This window comes from Polypterus senegalus, chromosome 9, assembly GCF_016835505.1.
Source record: "Polypterus senegalus isolate Bchr_013 chromosome 9, ASM1683550v1, whole genome shotgun sequence".
Classification (NCBI taxonomy): Eukaryota; Metazoa; Chordata; class Cladistia; order Polypteriformes; family Polypteridae; genus Polypterus; species Polypterus senegalus.
Window position 1 is genome coordinate 30,207,516 of NC_053162.1, and position 21,199 is coordinate 30,228,714.

A 21,199-nucleotide genomic window follows, 5' to 3' on the forward strand; every position below is an offset into this window, starting at 1 on the left:
TTCACATGGAGATCTGATGTGTTTTCAAAGTGTTCCTTTAATTTTTTGAGCAGCTTACTTTAAAGGCAGTCACAGTGACTTTAATAAAAAAACATAACAGATCAATGTCAGTAATTCAATGAGCACAAGACATTACATTGTTCAAGCTAAGTGGAATCTTGATCTTAACCCACTGCTGAGGAGGCCCGATGAAACTAAATATGAAAAAGCCACAAAGGAAGTCCTTTTCACTTCATGGAAAAGAAAAACCAGAAGTATGCTACCCCTGTTTCAATTAAGTGCAGAGTATTAGTGTTGAAAGAATAGTCATGTTTAAAATTATTTCTGTCAATTGCTTGCCAGCATCACAAAGTTCAGCAAACATAGGCCATACAGTGAATGGCACTGTTACTGGACAGCACCTGAGTCCGGAAGTGTCTACAGTCAATGTGTTCTTTTCCTTTAAGCACACATAAATGAAAATTCTAGTATGGCACTACCAAAACTGCCACAACTTCAGACAACAAAGTTTTAGATTAAATTTCAAACAAATTTGTGTGTTGATCAAGTTCACTCATCCTACCACGAGCATCGTACAATACATTCTTTTATATTATTTCTAATGTATACGCTAATTCTGTGTAAATTATGATATGTTAATTCTGTCAGAATAAAATGTTACAAAATCATTACCTTAGCAAATGTATAGATTTTCTTGGATGTAATATGGCTAAAGCCATTCACAACCAGTTACACACTGAATTAATACTTTTTTATTACATTACATCATTACTAATTTCATTATTGAGAAAATGGCTTTTACAATTACCAGCTGTCAATTGGTGTTTTATCTAAAACAATTAATGTCAGAAAACTAGCTCAAGTGTCTGCACTGCAGATTGGCAATGGGGACAAATGCAAGTTGAAGTCTGCCTTTACCTCTTGCCCTTTGGATCCTTTTGGCCCTGGATGTCCTGGAGGCCCAGGTTCTCCCTAAAACAAAACAAAATAGATAATGGCTTTACTATAATTACACATAAATAATTTGAACATAACACAGTAATCCATATGTTTGCATAATGATTATTAATAGCAATATAATACATAATTTACTTGTATATGGCAGAGTTCTAGTCACACAAACTGCATCATTCATACTGAGTGAAATTTTTAATATTCGATCAACTGAGGCAGAATTATTGGAAATTAAAAAGATTAACCCCAAAGTAAAAAAACACAAGCATGATTTAGAATAAAAGGAGTCTAAATCAACTGTATTTGATAAGACAGACTGTGTATCTTACAGGCTAGAAGTCCATCCATCCATCATCCAACCTGCTATATCCTAACTACAGGGTCACGGGGGTCTGCTGGAGCCAATCCCAGCCAACACAGGGTGCAAGGCAGGAAACAAACCCCGGGCAGGGCGCCAGCCCACCACAGCAGGCTAGAAGTTGAACTTGTGATAATGAGATAAGAATCGGCATAATTGTGTGTACTTGAGCAAGCAACTTACTGTAGAAGCTGGTTGACCTCCAGAAGTCAGAATCAACTTCAAATCAGGTGAACTATACAAATCAAGTTACTGTGAAATTATTTGCCATGTTCATTCAAGATGGAATGTGCTATATAAAAGCAGTGAGTGATTTGAAGTGGTATACAGTACTGTATATATAATGGTTTGTTCTCTGGCATTTGTTTGAAATATAATGGAATAAACTTTTAAAGCAATTCTTCAGGATACTATCTAACAAATTCAAAATATAATCTGAAAACTACCTATGCTGACTTATAGTTCTCACACACTGACATATAAAATTTAGTATTTTGCCTTTTTAAATGCTGTGGATGGTCCACTAACATTCTATTGATATTTTCTATGCTGAGATAAGTTTGATTTTGTACTGTGGAACTAGTCTGTCACGGACTACAAGGATTTATATGCCTTGTACTGCTATAAGGCAGGGTATTTGTTTTGGGTATCCACTGAACAGCTATCTTAAACATTCATAAGATTTAACAAACTGAAAATGCTGCAGAACAATTCAATACATAAATAAGAATGAAAATAAAAAACTAGATAATGCTCTCACTCTAATAGAAAATACGGATGGATATTACACATATACCTGTACAGTACTTACAGCTCCACTAAAAGGTAGAAGGTGAGTTGTGTAAAAGCAGACACTATTTAATGAAAAATGTTAAGATCACATAAGATTATACTATGGAATATTTAGGACACTTTAGAAAAAAATATAAACATTGTTTCTGCTCCTGGGTAGCATGGTGGTGCAGTGATTAGTGTTGGGGCTTCACAACTCCTTAGCACAAATCTCAGCCTATCAATGCAAGAAAGGAATTAGCATGTTCTAGAGGAAGTCCTTCTTTTATTTTGAAATAAAATTCGGATGTACATTAACATATAACGCATGCTCCCAACCTCTCTCTCAAACATCCAAGCCAGCAAAGGCCATACATTTATGATCGTGCTTATATGGCCTGAGAAACAAACAACATCTATGCAAGTGAGCACAAAAAGTCACAATAAGTACATCCTCTGACCCCTAAAAGTCATGAAAGAAGACAATTTCCCCTTGGGGATTAGCAAAGTATATCACATCAAAAAATCAAAAGTACCATGAAAAAGATGGTAATTCACAAAACGAATAAATAAAAACATTTCAAATTAGGTGAATTCTAACACCAACAACATAACTTTTGATAAAGAAGGGACTGCTTCTTCTTTTCGATTTTACACTAGATTTGTGCAAAACAAAGAAGTTGGTTTCTACTGATGTGCGGTTAATGAACTGCTGTGTTGTACTGGTCCAGTCAGTCATATTTGAAAACTCGTCATATTTAAATAGATATACTAATTACTTACTGGCAAACCTGGGGCTCCAGCTTTACCTCTCCCCCCATCTGGTCCTTGTAAGCCCTAAAGCAGAATATTTGTTAAACATAATACATACAATTCAGACATATACCTCTTGCACATGTTTTTGTCTACTATCAATTCAATCTGCATTAAATGTTTCTTACAGTTGTAAGTGTTTAAAGCAGTGGTTCCCAAACTTGGTCCTGGGGACTCCCTGGGGTGCCAGGTTTTTGTTCCAAACAACATCAGTTTTTAGTTGAATTCCTAGCCTAATTAAGTGAGCTGTCATTTCCCAGTTTCTGTGTTTTGGGATCAATGGAGAAATTACAACAGTAAGTGGGTTAATATATTTTAATAGAAATTAAACAGTTATATGAGGATAATGTTGTTATTTATATTCATCCTGATTTCCATTTTGTCTTTCTATTATTGACTAATTAGTGGGTCAAATACTGAAGCAGTTGCAGCCTTCCATCATTTAGTGTTGTTACCCTGGGTGTCTGCTTTGCTTGTATTTAATTGTCACTATTAGGATACAATGAAGGGAGCAGACTACACAGAATAAGGGAAAAAAATAATAAGAGTTAAGCTTTTAAAGCTATAGCAAAAAAATTGAAATATTTCTAAATGTCTTATAATGTAAAATCATACTGCTGTGCTTTTCTGAATGAAGTATAAGGGAAGAAAAAAGACCAGCTAACTAAATGAGATCTTTTGTTATCACTTATTGTGAATCTGGTTGGAACAAAAACCTGCAGCCACAGGGGATCGCCAGGACCGGGTTTGGGAATCACTGATTTAAAGAAATGTTAAATGAAGACTTTATAATGATAATATAAGAAGGTATACTGTACAAGTAAGAAAACAGAATTCAATATATCTTGTTCATAGTATTCATTAGTTTTTAAGTTGAAGTGTCTCATCAACAGAAATGCAGTAATGTCTCTAGGCTCTTTATTCTAGATTTTGATGCTCAATTGTGCAAAGAAAACTTTCGGTCACTTTCTTAAGCCTCCACTGGAATCCTCATGTATGTAGTAAGGTCTGTTGGGCCATTTATTTGGATTGCCTTTAGTGGTATTCACAGTGTATATTACAGTGTTATATAGAATATAAGATACCTGAGAAAAACGCCTTTTTATACTGAAAACACTACTCTGGGCCCCCGAGTATGCATGGAAACATGTGTAAGCCATTTCTTACACAAAAATCATGATTTATAAATCAAACAATTGGTGTGAAAATTGGTTTTATGTTATGGCAAATTTAGACCATTTGTAAGTCCTACACATACTTTATTGGTACAGTGATACCACGAGATACGAGTTTAATTCGTTCCGTAACTGAGCTTGTAAGTCAAAATGCTCGTACTGTATCCCAAATCAATTTTCCCCATTGAAATTAATTGAAATGAGATTAATTTGTGCCAGCACCCAAAAAACCACCCCAATTTTTTGTTAAATGTTTTCAACATAAGAAAAAAGTATTTATAATGAACAAATATTGTATACAAACAAAATAAAACCTAATACATAAAAGAGAATCTAAAGAAATAAACAGATGTTAGTGAAACCGATTAGCGTATTCTAATGTTTTTTCTTTCACTTTTGCTTAACTTAATTTTCTTCTTCACTAGTTTTTTTCTTTTTTGCCACACTTTCCTCACTTTCATTCTCAAGTTTCAATAGAAACCTTTCCAAGGAGCTTTGCTTAGTCCTCCCCTTTAGAATATTTCTGAAATGAGTTAGGCAAGTGTCATTAAATAGCGCCGCTGCACTATCAGTTGTATCTTTTTCAGGGTGTTTCTTTTCTTTAAAGTTTGAAACTTTTTCCCACATTGCAAACACTTCCTTTATCTCACTTAAAGAGATAACCTCCTCCACCTCTGGCTCCTGTGCGATACTGATCTCCTGCAGAACATTAGAACATTAGAACAATCTAGACGAGAACAGGCCATTCAGCCCAACAAAGCTCGCCAGTCCTATCCACTTGTTTCCTCCAAGAAAACATCAAGTCGAGTTTTAAAAGTCCCTAACGTCTTACTGTCTACCACACTACTTGGTAGCTTATTCCAAGTGTCTATCGTTCTTTGTGTAAAGAAAAACTTCCTAATGTTTGTGCGAAATTTACCCTTAACAAGTTTCCAACTGTGTCCCCGTGTTCTTGATGAACTCATTTTAAAATACAAGTCTCGATCCACTGTACTAATTCCCTTCAGAATTTTAAACACTTCAATCATGTCACCTCTTAATCTTTTGCTTAAACTGTAAAGGCTCAGCTCTTTTAATCTTTCCTCATAATTCAACCCCTGTAGACCTGGAATCAGCCTAGTCGCTCTTCTCTGGACCTTTTCTAGTGCTGCTATGTCCTTTTGTAGCCTGGAGACCAAAACTGCACACAGTACTCAAGATGAGGCCTCACCAGTATGTTATAAGGGCTGAGCAGAACCTCCTTGGACTTGTACTCCACACATCGTGCTATATAACCTAACATTCTGTTAGCCTTCTTAATGGCTTCTGAACACTGTCAGGAAGTTGATAGCTTAGAGTCCACTATGACTCCTAAATCCTTCTCATAAGGTGTACTCTCAATTTTCCGACCGCCCATTGTGTATTCAAACCTAATATTTTTACTTCCTATGTGTAATACTTTACATTTACTGACATTAAATTTCATCTGCCACAAATCTGCCCAAGCCTGTATGCTATCCAAGTCCTTCTGTAATGATATAACGGATTCCAAATTATCTGCTAATCCACCTATCTTGGTATCATCTGCAAACTTAACCAGCTTGTTACTTATATTCCTATCTAAATCATTTATATATATTAAAAATAGCAAAAATAGAACCTCCGTATTTTGTCGCGTCTGTAGTTCCGTCAACTCCTGCGTCGTCAGTTCCTCGGAATGTGCGCCGACAAGTTCTTTGATGGCTCGTATTTCGAATTTTGGCTCATAACTCAAGGCAAAAAATCGACCTAGTGACGGCTCGTATCTCAAAAAACTCGTACGTTGGGGCACTCGTATCTCAGGGTACCACCGTATTGGCATTTTAGCAACTCCAGGCAGCAAGACAGTAAAATGAGCAGACAGTCTTGTTTCATTGTGCATTTCAATGTGCATTTCAATGATGCGTCAGTCACATTCTGATGTTCCTGAACTAAGCATATCACAGACCAATCAAAACAGTTGTCTTCAACATTGGTAATAAGACCTAATGCATATACTGCATATACTTAATGTTAACAGCCTTCATGTTTAGAATGTTTTGTCTATAAAAAGGGTGTGGTGTGTGTCATACAACATAACAGGCAATGGCAGCACTACCAAGAATCCAAGTACCACACATGGCATGATCCTGAAGTCTGCTTCCTACATTACTAGTTGATAAAATAAAGGAATCATGGGTTCAGTTACAGTATGTTATTCAGGTACAAATGAACATAACATTATAGTAAAAGTGCTTTCTTTTTATAAAGGCAGATTAATTTTCTGATGGTGCCTCAATTGTAAAATGAGTTCAGTTAATCGCGACAAATACATCAGGAAAACCAGCAAACACTAAAAATCACCTTTGATCACGGTTTCCTCACCATAAGCATAAGGAAATTGGGTGTATGTGGGAAAACATCTCAATTACACCATCCCATACAGAAAATAAATCAATTATGACTGTATGATTCCTGACCAATCAGCCAGTTTACTCTAAAATACACTCTTTGCCAAATGCCCTAACCTATGGCTGTTAAAACCTGTAATGGAACAGGGCTTGTGCGATTCGTCACGATGGTTACTGTAAAGTAGACTCCAATTCAGCACACAAGTCCACGAGGGCAGCTCTAGTAAGTGTAAATCAGCTTATAAGCCAGTCGTCATCATGAGCCAAAATATCATTGCGATCCCTGAAAACTGACTCCTTGTGTAGCCTCCCATTGGTGATAATCTTCCAAAAATGCTAAATTTGCCATCGCCAGTTATGTTGTAAAACACACAGCTCAACACGTAAAATCTTTCTTTCAGATGATACTGGGCTTCCCCTCAGGGTCTTGCTCTTCACAACACTCACCAGCCTACAAACAACATAAAAGAGCCGATATAATGAAAGGCACTCCCGCACACATTTAATGATAGAATGGCCTATTGGTTCATTAAAGGGTGGATGGCGGTGTTCTGGCTTGTTGGGTGGCATAATGTTGTAGAGCCCTACAAAGGTTTGCGGCATTGTGACGACTTGTGCAGCACTGCACAGCATAGCACAGAAACATGAACTGCCTATGCCACTTGAGATGGGACAAAATGAGCGCATGAATGACCTTGGCTCTGTCCTTTAGGTCCACAGGGGTGTCGAACTCCAGTCTTGGAGGGCCGCAGTGGCTGCAGGTTTTCATTCTAACCATCTTCTTAATTAGTGACCAGTTTTTGATGCTAATTAACTTCTTTAGCCTCAACTTTAATTAGCTTGACTCAGGCCCCTTAGTTGTTTTTTCCTTAATTAGCAGCCGGACTGTAATGAGACATAGAACAAGCAGGACATGACCAGCTCACCTGTACCCATCAAACAAAATCTGAAAATAAAGATGAAGGTCTCAGTAAGGTTGATCCCTCAGGTTACCAAAACATTTTAGGATTTCTTAGAAAAAAACAATATCAACAGTTTTGGAAATGTCTGCTGTAGCAAAAAGAGAGCAGCAACAAGGCATAGAATTGAATAACGGGTTTAATTAACAGCAAGAATCAGCTTCTCATTAAGGAACCGGTTGGAGTTTGAAGCCCCAATTTAGCTGGTCATCTGTCGGCTCATTTCACGTCTCATTTCTGTTTGGCTGTCATTTAATACTTAAGACTTAATCCTTAAAAACAGGGCTATTAAAATAGAGGGAAAAGAAGTTAATTAGCAGTGAAAACTGGACACTGATTAGGAAAAGGGTTAGAAAGAAAACCTGCAGCCACTGCGGCCCTCCTGTGATTTAGGACATCAACACAACATCAAGCCAAAGACATGAGGATGTTGTGCATTGAATATAAAGAGACTTGCATGTATTCTGACATTGCCATTTACTTGGCAAAATTATTTTTTTACAAGTTCAATACGAAGATTCTTAATTTCTTGCAGTGCCATGCATACTGCCTGCATCAATTCAAGCTGTGCTTCCTTTTGCGTCTGCTCCACGATGACACCTTGCCATCACTCTCTTCGCTCGCCTGCATTCACTTGCTCCCGCAGTTGTTTTTATTTCTTTTACTTGCGACTCTCACAGAGAAACTAGCAAAATGAATGTTTTGTAGTTCTCCACCTCAATAAGTAATACGTCAAGTTCTCATTCACTGAAGTTTCAGTTTCTGTATTCTCCCATGGTTTGTAATAAAGACCTCACTCAGGAATATGGCAAAATTTAAATGGTTATTAGCCCATAAATATTCAAAAAAGGCGCTGTTTAGGACATACATGCTTACTGGCTAGAGAGGTCAAGGAGAAGTTAAAAGCTTGTGCACACGCGTAGTTTTAAGTTAATCTGAGGTTTATAAAGGAACTTGGGGTGGCATGTGGATATGCACGGTTTTATGAATTTGTTTGGGTTTTTTTTTTTTTGCGTACTTTGTTTTGGCCTTTCGAGCATGAGCAAAATTTTAGTATGGAATCTAAGGTAGGTTTTATAAATGAGATTCGAGATGTCTATTGGCTTCCCTAACCATCAGAGTATCTCATAATGGTGACTGAAGTTCCATATAACACACAGATGAAATGGCCACTAAATAAGTTGTAGCAACATTTCATTTCAAACACTAAAAGCTGAACACAGCAAACAGGGATAGGAACAGAGAAAGATAGAGAAATGTATCATTTATTATGACATCTGAACTGTTGTCTCAAGAAAAAAAGATCTAGAAGCCACTTACAAGATAGCCAGTATCTCCAGATTCACCTCTGTCTCCTCTGTCTCCAGAAGGACCCTGTAGTAGGAGAAAAACGAACGTCTTTAAAAAAAACTAACAAACAGAAAAGAGGGTTCCTTCCTTAAAAAACAAAGATGAAGGAGAGAATGGAAATTGCAATTCATACTCTATCTCCTGGTGTTCCTGGGGGGCCAGCTGTCTTCCCATCATCTCCTTGTTCACCCTGTTCAAGGCAACAAAGTTGTTATTTCGGTTTATTAAAAAAGAAAAAAACAATAAAATGAAAAAAAAAAAAAAAGATACAACCATTTAAAATTGTTTATAAAGAAGCGGGAAAAGAAGTTTTACTTCTATTGCACATTTTCATTCAAAGGACAGAGCTGAAAGTGATTTAACTCAAAGAGTTAGTACAAAAGAAAAGCAAATGAAATTTAGATAAGAATAATGAATAAACAGTATACAAAAGATAGATAAATAATGTACACATGCAAAAGAAAGACAAATAGTTAAGAGAAATAGTCCTTAAAATATAGATTTGATTTGATTTTTATAAAAAAGTTACAAAATTCGCCCTAAATAAACCCCAAAACACTTAAATAAAAACCAACCAAACAAAACACAATGGAAAAAGTAGCTAACAAATCTTAACCATTGAAAGCAGATTTTCTTAAAATCACACCTTCAAGTCAACTGTATCTGTGCACTCCATTACAAATAAACTCCTAATAAATGAATGAAAACTTACATTTGTGATTATTCTGTTGCTTAAAAAGCTATTTATAACGCTTTAAGGAGTTACATTCTGTAAGGGTGTTTGTAGGTAAAAATGAAAAAAGAAAGCAGGATTGTTTGCTTCCTGATTCTGTATCAGAATAAATGCAGTTCATAAAAACAGAACACAATTGCCAGCTACAATTTCACTTCTCAAGGAGCATTATTTGTCAACAGCTCTATTCTGTGCAGATGTTGCACGTATGTTCCTCACAGTACACAATATGAACTGATATTCCTGTGTGGCTATGAATAGACTGTATATTATACTGTATGTACTGAATGACTTGTGTCAGGAGTGCATTTATAAATTGCAGTCAGTTGTTGATTTGAATGAAAACCTGCTGACGGTATGTATCACAATTCATGAAAAATGCTGGCACGGTGGCACAGTGGTAGCGCTGCTGCCTCGCAGTTAGGAGACCCAGGTTCGCTTCCCGGGTCTTCCCTGCGTGGAGTTTGCATGTTCTCCCGTGTCTCGTGGGTTTCCTCCGGGCGCTCCGGTTTCCTCCCACAATCCAAAGACATGCAGGTTAGGTGGATTGGCGATTCTAAATTGGCCCTAGTGTGTGCTTGGTATGTGGGTGTGTTTGTGTGTGTCCTGCGGTGGGTTGGCACCCTGCCCAGGATTGGTTCCTGCCTTGTGCCCTGTGTTGGCTGGGATTGGCTCCAGCAGACCCCCGTGACCCTGTATTCGGATTCAGCGGGTTAGAAAATGGATGGATGGATGAAAAATGCTTAAAAGATGCTGATTTTGCTGCATCATCACAGTGCAAAAAAAAAAACACATAGGTTTATGTGCAACTTCTGCGAGAATCAATATAGGCCAGGTTGCTGACCAAATTTAGGGCAAGAGCTAATGAACAAATGCTGTAGAAAGTCTCAAAGAACCCTAGGATAACATCTCAAGATTTATAGGCAAGTCTTGAGACTACATAACTTTGCATACATTTGACGTCAGGAATGGAGAAGCCTCTACTCCCTAAAAAGAACATACATGCATGACTGAAATTTGCTGGATAACATCTAGATGAAAAAACAGGACTATGTGAATAATGTGATTGGGAGGTTTAGACAATAATGCTAAACATCATGTTTGGAGAATACCACAAACTGCCTTTGGCCAAAAGAATCTTATGATACTGTATGGCATGGTGATGAAAGCATTATGGTTTGGGACTGCTTTGCTACCTTATGGCATGGCCAGCCTGTTTTTATCAAGTTAATCACAAATTTCACAATTTACCAGGGAGTATTTGAAAAGAATTAGAAGTCAGCTGTCAAAAAACTGAAGCTGAACCATAAGTGAAACTTGTAATAAGGCAATGCAGATCCACAAAAAGAATGGATCAATTAGGAGAAATAGAAGGTTATGGGATGGCCAAATCAAAGCCTGATTTTTAACATCACAGACATACTGTGGTGTGATTTGGAGCATGCAGAATCGGCAAGAAAACCCTGAAATATCACATAGCTGAAGGAGATCTGTAAGGAGAAGTGGACAAGTTTTCTAAGTTAATGAAGGAGACAATAGAGAATTACAAGGAAAGACCTTATTATTGGTCCAAAGGGACCAAAATTTCAGCTACTGAAGCTAGGCGTATATGTTTAATTTGAATTTGCAATTCTGATTTACTGATGAATAAATGTTTGCAAAGAAAACTTTTCATTATTAGTTATTACATTAGATCAACATTGTCCATTTATATTGTTAAAATGAATACTCATGCATACAAATATTTTTAAGAAAACACATCTTTACATGGGGTATACTTGAACTTAAGGCTTTGGTGTAGATTGTTTATTCACAAAGTGAAACAAATAGCTAAATTATTTCAAAAGCAATTGGGTAAAACAGGCGTTTAATATATAACACAGAAAGCACTTTAACATCTATCTGGCACTTAGCCTGTTTAACCAGCACACTGAGAGATACAAGACAGATATAATAACCTGTTTGCAAAGAATGGATGGTACAGTTATACTCATGTAACTTTCCCTATTTTGGCTGAATCTGCTTTTCTATAAAATGGTACTGTGTGCAATGGGTGAGAAAGAAGATTTTTGGAGTGAGTTGGATGAAGTGATGAACAATGTACCCAAGGGATGGAAAGTGGTGATTGGAGCGGATTTCAATGGACATGTTGGTGAAGGGAACAGTGTAGATGAGGAGGTGATAGGTAGGTATGGTGTCAAGGAGAGGAATGAAGAAGGTCAAAGGATAGTGGATTTTGCCAAAAGGATGGACATGGCTGTGGTGAATATGTATTTTAAGAAGAGGGAGGAACATAGGGTGACGTACAAGAGTGGAGGAAGATGCACAACAGGTAGGTTACATCTTATGCAGAAGAGTTGATCTGAAAGAGATTGAAGACTGCAAAGTGATGGCAGGGGAAAGTGTAGTTAAGCAGCATAGGATGGTAGTCTGTAGGATAACGTTGGAGATCAAGAAGAGGAAGAGAGTGAGGGCAGAGCCAAGTATCAAATGGTGGAAGGTTGAGTTTAGGGAGGAGGTGAGACAGGCACTGAGTGGCAGTGAAGAGTTACCAGACAGCTGGGAAACTACAGCAGATGTAGTAAGGGTGACAGCAAGAAGGATGCTTGGCGTGACATCTGGAAAGAGGAAGGAGGAAAAGGAAACCTGGTGGTGGAATGAGGAAATACAGGAGAGTACACAGAGGAAGAGGGTGGCAAAGAAGAATTGGGATAGTCAGAGAGATGCAGAAAGTAGACAAGTGTACAAGGAGATAAGGCGTAAGATGAAGAGAGAGGTGGCAAAGGCTAAAGAAAAGGCATATGATGAGTTGTATGAGAGGTTGGACACTAAGGAGGGAGAAAAGGACCAGTGGGCTAGACAGAGGGACCGAGCTGGGAAAAATGTGCAGCAGGTTAGGGTAATAAAGGACAAAGATGGAAACGTACTCAGAGGAGAGTGTGTTGAGCAGATGTAAAGAGTACTTTGAGAGGCTGATGAATGAAGAAAACGAGAGAGAGAAGAGGTTGGATGATATGGAGATAATGAATCAGGAAGTGCAGTGGATTAGTGAGGAGGAATTAAGGACAGCTATGAAGAGGATGAAAAATGGAAAGGCCGTTGATACAGATGACATACCTATGGAAGCATGGAGGTGTTTAGGAGAGATGGCAGTGGAGTTTTTAACCAGATTGTTTAATGGAATCTCTGAAAGTGAGAGGATGCCAGAGGAGTGGAGAAGAAGCGTACTGGTGTCGATATTTAAGAATAAGGGGGATGTGCAGGACTGTAGTAACTACAGGGGGATAAAATTGATGAGCCACAGCATGAAGTTATGGGAAAAAGTAGTGGAAGCTAGGTTAAGAAGTGAGGTGATGATTAGTGAGCAGCAGTATGGTTTCATGCCAAGAAAGAGCACCACAGATACAATGTTTGAGGATGTTGATGGAGAAGTTTAGAGAAGGCCAGAAAGCATATGACAGGGTGTCTTGAGAGGAGCTGTGGTATTGTATGAGGAAATCGGGAGTGGCAGAGAAGTATGTAAGAGTTGTACAGTATATGCACGAGGGAAGTGTGACCGTGGTGAGGTCGGATGCATTCAAGGTGGAGGTGGGAGCCCTTTCTTATTTGCAATGGTGATGGACAGGTTGACAGACGAGATTAGACAGGAATCCCCGTGGACTATGATTTTGCTGATGACATTGTGATCTGTAGTGATAATAGGGAGCAGGTTGAGGAGACCCTGGAGAGGTGGAGATATGCTCTAGAGAGGAGAAGAATGAAGGTCAGTAGAAACAAGACAGAAAACGTGTGTAAATGAGTGGGAGGTCAGTGGAATGGTGAGGATGCAGGGAGTAGAGTGGGCGAAGGTGGATGCAGAGGAGAGATGCTGCGTATACTGGGAGAAGGATGTTAAAGATAGAGCTGCCAGGGAAGAGGAAAAAAGGAAGGCCTAAGCGAAGGTTTATGGATGTGGTGAGAGAGGGCATGCAGCTGATGGGTGTAACAGAACAAGATGCAGAGGACAGAAAGATATGGAAGAAGATGATCTGCTGTGCTAACGGGAGCAGCCGAAAGAAGAAGACGACGAAGGAAAAGCAGACAACCATAAAAAGTCAGACTGATTTGTCTGTTGCATTTGGCAACACCTTTTACATGTTAAAAGCTCAAAAAGAGACAATGAACATTATGTTCTCTAAAAGGCATATCTTACTGATTAGAAGGCTAGTACAGCATAGCAGGATAAAAGGTAGTTTTCTTTTTGTTAACATCTTTCAACAAAGCAATTGCTTTTTTAAGAGACATTCACAGTAAACAAATCATAAAGCATAGTTTAAAACAAAAAAATATATACAAAATTGGAAAATGCACACATGGTGTAACATTCAGGTGCACTCAAGTGACTGTTTATTTTTTTATCTACTTCATATCAAATTTTTTGTTTATTAAATAATTATGAAACAACATTTTATGTCCAGAAATTATAGTGAATGTACTGGTAGAGTACATAAAGTACATGTTTGCTAATAACATTTTACAATATAATATAGTTAAAAACCAAGCCCAAACAGGCTTGTGGTGACTGCAATTGCTTTCATAGTCTTAATTATATAACTCAAAAAACTGTACTTTTGTTGACTGTAAATTGTTAATTGTTGGCTGTGGATTGTTTATGGCTGATTGTAGTTCACAAGAATTATTTATAAGGGTAATATTTTAGAAGAGTTAAAATCTATGTTGAAGGCCCAAGATAAAATTGTTGGTTGCATCATATGGACAGAAGGTGATTGTTGTGCTTTGCCAATACAATACAGTGTCAGGAACATATTGAATCATTACAATCTCTTGATATCGAAGCCACAATGTTATTTTTACTGCAATATAAATACTAAGCACACATTTGATCCCTCTATACTTACAGAACCACACTTACATAGCTCCTTTCCTATCTATCCATCCATTATCCAACCCGCTATATCCTAACACAGGGTCACGGGGGGTCTGCTGGAGCCAATCCCAGCCAACACAGGGAGCAAGGCAGGAACAAACCTGGGCAGGGCGCCAGCACACACACCAAGCACAATTTAGAATCGCCAATGCACCTAACCTGTATGTCTTTGGACTGTGGGAGGAAACCCACGCAGACACAGGGAGAACATGCAAACTCCATGCCGGGGGGAAGTGAACCCGGGTCTCCTAACTGCGAGGCAGCAGCACTACCCACTGTGCCACCATGCTGCCCTTAGCTCCTTTTCTATTTCATTCATTTATAGATAAGTTAAGTAAGTTTATTTTTTCCTTATTTTCATTTTTTACTTTTACAGTCACAAAGAGCACAAATAGTACAAGATGTGAATTGCAAAGGTTCACCGCGACTTGTACAGGCAGCACAAAGAGGAACATGGCTGTATAAAATGTACAAACTGAATTAACCTCATTTATGCTAAGTATGAAACAGTAAACTAATCTGTAGTCAAAGTTTGCTCAGAATATTTCTCTTCTTTAAGAGAGATAAGTTTAAAAATTTGCCAAGGTTTTTAGATTGGTGTTTTTGAAATTACAGATATTTGCACATCATGATAAATTCAAGACATATCAATAAAATTTGAAATTTCCTAGCAAAGTTTCTCAAAGAATAAAGTAGGTGTACTCATTTTTAAAAAGATCGAGTCTGCTGGAAGCCAAGTTGATTCATGCAGACAGATAGAGAGACAAACATTCAGATATGACAACAACAGCAGGTGCTTTTCATGTTATATGTGGATGCACCTATAAATAAATTTATGATTAACAAAGTAAAGGTTTAAATTCAACATGAAACAGATCAGCTACTTTGTTACATTAAAGGATGTTTTCACCACCTTCACCCCAGGCAAGAATGACTAAATACTAGGCTTGAAAATTAGTAGTTTTTACCACAGCAAATGGAGGAGGAGATTAATGCAAAAGTTCACCTTATCGCCCTTTGGTCCAGGTGGTCCAATGGGACCTTGAGATCCTTGATGCCCCTATGCAAAAAAAAAAACAGAAAGAAAAAAACACCAAAAACATAATGAAAAGATAAATGAGGTTGAAATAAACATTTGACATTCCAATTACCAAATTGTATGAATTTACTCATTTAAAAAGTCCTGAAAACAGAAAGAGAACACTTTCTGTGATCAACATCATTCTTAAAGACACTGAGAAACACAATCAACTTAATTTAGAATTTGACATATGCATACATAGCTCCCATCTATACATCTCAAAAGTAGCCCATATAAATAATTTTTACAGCAGATAATTCACTTAATGTAAAGTTAAAGAAGGAACATCTCTGAAAATTGAGCGGCACAGAATCTGGAAGTTTTAAAAAGGGGCTAAAGCTAACTTTGTGGTAATTGTGTCAAAAGAGAACTGCCTGAGCTTAAAAGAGTAAAGAGAGAGTGAAAGAAGAGGAAGGTCCTGGAGAATGAAGATTTCAGGAGTAGAAGGAATTTCTCAGAAGAGGACAAATGTAAAAAAATGATGACACAGCTCTCCAAAAGGCTTAGATTATGGGATATTCCCATTACACACTGTATGTAAAAAGGTGCTTAGGAATTTGGAAAACGGATGAGATCACTGCAAAGGTTCGTAACAAAACATTTACAGTGGGTCAAATGCAAGAGATATACAAATGTTAATTGGGTGTGTTAATGATTTGGGTTTTTAGGTGCAGAAGTAATATTTTTGAACAATAGATGCCAAAGAAAAGGAGTAAACAATATACATTTTTGTTTAATGCAAATACTGTACATATTATAGTTTCTGGACATGAACAATTAATGAATCCAAGCTAAAATAATCTTGTTCTTACCTCATATCCTGGTATTCCTGGTTCTCCTTGTTCACCCATTCGACCTGGGGCTCCCTGTAAAACAGAAAGGACATTTTAATGCCATAGTATGTGGAGATGTTGTTTTTTCTCTGTTTTTCTTTCTCTTACTTTGTATCTTATTTGTAAATGTTGCAGAAGCAGTACTTTTCTTATAGACCTTTTACAAATGTGCTTTATTCATTTCTATGCTGTCATATTACTGGACTACTGAAAATGTACTTTGTCTGTTAATGCTTCCGTGTTTGCTTAAGAATCACCTAAATGTTTTATTAATTAATTTATGAAGAAAATGTTGAAGCTCTGTGGCACAGAAAGTTTAAAATTTTGGGATTGCTACTATGAAGTGGTGTTTGGTTATAAGAGATGAGCTAATGCATCTAACACAAAGTGTTATTTATGACGAAATGCATCAACCCAAAGTGTAAATTATGGTAGAACAAGAGTGCTTCTTATAAGCCCTCTTTGTAAGTTACACAAGCATGCCTCACTATAGCCTACTGACTCTAATAACAGAAGAATATTAACTCTAAAAGCATTTTAGGACAAAATCATTTTAAAAAAGGCAAAGTTGTATTGGATACATGATGACCATATCATCCCAAGATTAACTTTATAAGATCAGCAAAAGAGGGACAGGAGGAGAGGAAAGTCAATCCATGAATGCTCTGAGTTACTGCTGATGGTTCCACCAGAGCAAGACATGGGCTGCCTGTTTGTATGGTGTTCACATGTTGTTTTGCTTTTGTTTATGGCACTATTTATTTGAATAATGCTTAAAGATTAAGATATATAAAAATCTGCTTTCTTGCTTGCACAATTGCTCTTTTCTGCTACATTGGGCTGGGAACCAAGTTCCTATCTATTCAAACTCACAAGAATGAACTAAGCAGTTTTCAATTCAAAAATGAATCTGCAGCATAGATGGAATATCAAGAAACTAGAATTGATTAACGTGCCAGCAATAAAGACACCTGATTAAACAGCCAGCAATTAGAAAACCTGGACTTCATTTATATAGAGTTTCCTTAAACCTTAAACCAGGGGTGCCCAATGCGTTGATCACAATCGACCGGTAGATCGCAAAGGCAGTGCAGGTAGATCGCGTTGCATTAAAAAAACGTTTTTAAACGTTAGTCTATCAGATATCCTCCCTATGGCATTTACCACTTGATTGACATACAGGGCAGCCAGTCTGAGATCTCTTTTCTTCTAACACACTGGTCATCCCGCACTCACGATCAAACGCACGAGCTACTGCAAAACTCTGGCTATCTAAGTGATCTAGTTAGCCTTCCAATTTATATCGATTAAAGAAGGGATTTAAAAAAAAAATTGTTTGGGGACGGTATAGGCTGGATGTGGAATTGGAAGAGGATTTTTTTCTCTCACAATGTCACAAAGTGCGTTTGTCTGATCTGTCAATCTATCATTGCTATTCCAAAGAAGGAAAATGTGGAAAGGCACTTTCGAACTGTTCATAAAACTTCTGAAACTGGCGTCCGTCCGAAAAGCGATCTGAGAAAGAGAAAGGAGAGGGAACTAAAATCGCAGTTAATCGGACAGCCGTCATTTTCACTCGGCTGAATTTAAAAGCAAAGGCAGACACATGAAGCATCGTTCCAAGTGATATTTGTGGAACATCTAAAACCTCGTGTCAGAGCTGGAGACACAATGGAAGGCGTGTGTGCAACTTGACAACATACGCTACACAGAGCAGATTGAAATTGTCTGTCAGACTTTGACAGACGGTTTCAAGACTCAGCTTTACTTGAGCCAATCGGTACATTTAAGTGCTATCCATTTAGGGAAGATGTTGAGGGTGATTCACCCGCATCAAAAATTGCAACACTGTTTCACCTACAACTCGTCTACAGTGGAGGATGAGATTTTGACACTACAGGATGACATTCAGCTGAAGTCTGGGGCTCTTGGACAGTTTTGAAACTTACTCATAGAAGAAAAATATCCAAACATGAGGAAATGTGCTACCTCCTTAACTGCATTATTCGGCTCTAGTTATTTATGTGAGTCAGCCTTTTCCCACATGAAGATTATTAAATCCAAATACTGTAGTGACCATAAAACTATTGTTATTATGCCATAAAGGTTATTCAGTTATGCAAGGTACGACAACATATATTTTATGTATAAAGTATACTCAGTGTATATATATATATGCTATATATATATATATATATATATAGATAGAGATAGATAGAGATAGAGAGATAGAGATAGATAGAGAGATAGAGAGATAGAGATAGATAGAGAGATAGAGAGATAGAGATAGATAGAGAGGTAGAGATAGATAGAGATAGATAGAGAGATAGAGATAGAGATAGAGAGATAGATAGATAGATAGATAGAATCATTTTGAAAGTAGGTAGATCATTTTGAACTGGTCAATTTAAAAATTAGCTTGCAAGCTGAAAAAGTGTGGGCACCCCTGCCTTAAACTAAGGAATATAAATCCATTTGAAATATTCCCTTGTATTTTTAAATGAGTGCTATAGACTGATTTTAAATTCTGTATCTTTACTGACATGAACCTTGTATCTTTTAATTCATTCTTTTAGAATCTTAAAAAAACAGATTGTTACAAATACTTTTTGAAATGTATTAGCTTGGAGTAATTACAATCTGAATGGACAAACAGCCCGAGGAAGGCAAACACTTCTTGATTATTCATTGTTAATTCAGGTGAAGTGAGGCCTTAAAGCCTGAGTTTGTTGAGCAAAAAATAAAATAGCAGATAAGAAACGAGAAAAACAAAGAGACCAAACATGATGATGATATATTCTAAGTATACTGATAAGAGCAGCTGGTGCAGGTGATTGCCATATTCCCACAGGGATTAGCAGCTAACAGGGAAGCCTCCAATAAAAAGCAGCGCAGTGAGTGGGCACCTGCTTTGGTGATTGGCACAGGTGTGGCTTAGCCATACTGAGCTAGTAAACCTCTGATTAAAGCAGCTGTCCACATACAGATAAGGCTGTACACAAGGGACACTAGAAAACAGCTATATTAAGGTACATTTTCACAACACAGACAGTCATACTGGGGTGAAGTTTAAAGGAACTACCGACAAAAAAGTAGTACTGGATGTAAGTGCACTGCCACTATGAAATGTATATATCCAAAGGTTGGCAAGTGTTGAGAATATGCAGACTAAAGTAGTGACAGTAGTAGTGACTTCATTAAAAAGAATCAATGCATGTTTCAAGGAGAGTTGTCCCCAAAAGCCTTTCCATGATAAAACAGTAAAGTGCATTATTTGGTGATCTTGCATATTCAATAGAAATCTTAGACATCAACTCCTTTACAATCTACAACTTATTTTATGTAAATTATATGAGATAAATTTTCTCCCAAAAAACAGAGCGTTTCCTTATGTATTAACACAGGTATCACTGCAGACATATTTGTTTGTAGGAACAGATCATTTTGTGTAGACATGAATTTTATATATTCCCAATATGCCAGCATTAATGGATTAAATTCCACAGGTGACTTTGTCAGTCAGGAGTAATGATTTATGCTGCTTTCTGAATTCATTTCTTAATTGGGCAGGTTTGGAGATTCATTAGAATTAGTTTCATGTTATCACTGTATTATTTCATTATTTTGTTCATAATTTTTGCAACTACATTGTTTAACATAGCTGCTACTCTCTTTCAGATTGTTTTTGGTTGCCTTTTTGTGCACAGCAACACATTCCTGTTGTCATCATATAATGCCAGGAAGCTGTACATTATGATACCACTTCCAAGAAGTACATAAGGAGACTTTGTGTTCCCCTTAGTGTTCAAAATTTTGGATTCCTGAAATAAACAGCTAGTTGTGGTTTTAAGAATTACCTTTCTGAAGAGCATTTAAGGAAAACGAATTTTCACTTGTTCTTTTAGTGTTGATTTATGTACTGGGCTTAGTTCACATTTGTTTTTTTTTTACCTCAGCTCTTCTTCTTGTAACATTTTTAGTCTTAACACCTAAAATTCATACTTCTTTTTTACTAAGCAGAACAGCTTTAGAATAAGAGGAATATGTTTGAAGATAGCAAAGGTATATTTACAATATTTAAATGTGGATAGCACACCATTATTAATAAAAAAAAAAACAGTAAATTTGTGAGAAAGTATGATATACTAAGGAGAAGAAAGAATATTGTCTCATATGTGGGTATAAAACTCTCTCTGGATCAAGGAGGCTATAATCCTGGATAAACTGGGGTCATCATTGCAGTTCTAGGTATTGTAATTGCAGTTCTTGAAGACCTAGATCAGTGTTAATTGCTCAGTTAACATCTCCCACCTTTATAAGCTTGCGCGAGTTCATATAGACAGTTAATGCAGGAGCCTTTGTAATGAATTCCTTATCACCAGTATCTGAGACATACTGTACAGTATACACCGAACAGGTCATTTGATACATATTATGGACCACAAACTCTGAAAATTAGAGTTTACGCAACTTTCAGAATTAGCAAAAAATGCATTTAATTTGATTATTACATCAAAATGTTCAAACATGGTTTAAAACTAATTTTAAAGTCCTGCTGCAGTTCAAGATTCATTCTGTACTGCGCAGCAGTTACGAGCAGATCCTACATTTTCCAATTAAGCTGACTATAGTACTTAGTGTCAATTATACAACTTTGATAGTCAATCAATCTTTATCATATAATGCCATATAAATGGTATACAACATGCATATTACAAAAGAGTATCAAATACAATAGTGTTGCAATAGACCAAATCACAAAAAACACAAAACACACCATTCGGTAACCCATCATATTAAATGTTAACATGAAATCCCTCTAAACTGTTCAATCTGA

The 21,199-nt window shown here is 37.1% G+C and overlaps 1 protein-coding gene across 3 annotated transcripts in view; it reads right to left on the reverse strand.

Moving 5' to 3' along the window:
- LOC120535177 (collagen alpha-1(XXVII) chain B-like) overlaps positions 1–21,199 on the reverse strand; it is a 391,818-nt gene that overhangs the window by 39,333 nt on the left and 331,286 nt on the right. For all 3 annotated transcript variants that reach the window (XM_039762832.1, XM_039762833.1, XM_039762834.1), the window contains exons 40-45: positions 16,342–16,395; positions 15,455–15,508; positions 8,922–8,978; positions 8,759–8,812; positions 2,867–2,920; positions 919–972 (exon numbers count right to left, since the gene is read on the reverse strand). In XM_039762832.1, coding sequence (XP_039618766.1) covers positions 919–972; positions 2,867–2,920; positions 8,759–8,812; positions 8,922–8,978; positions 15,455–15,508; positions 16,342–16,395 — 327 coding nt within the window. The remainder of the gene's footprint in view (positions 1–918; positions 973–2,866; positions 2,921–8,758; positions 8,813–8,921; positions 8,979–15,454; positions 15,509–16,341; positions 16,396–21,199) is intronic.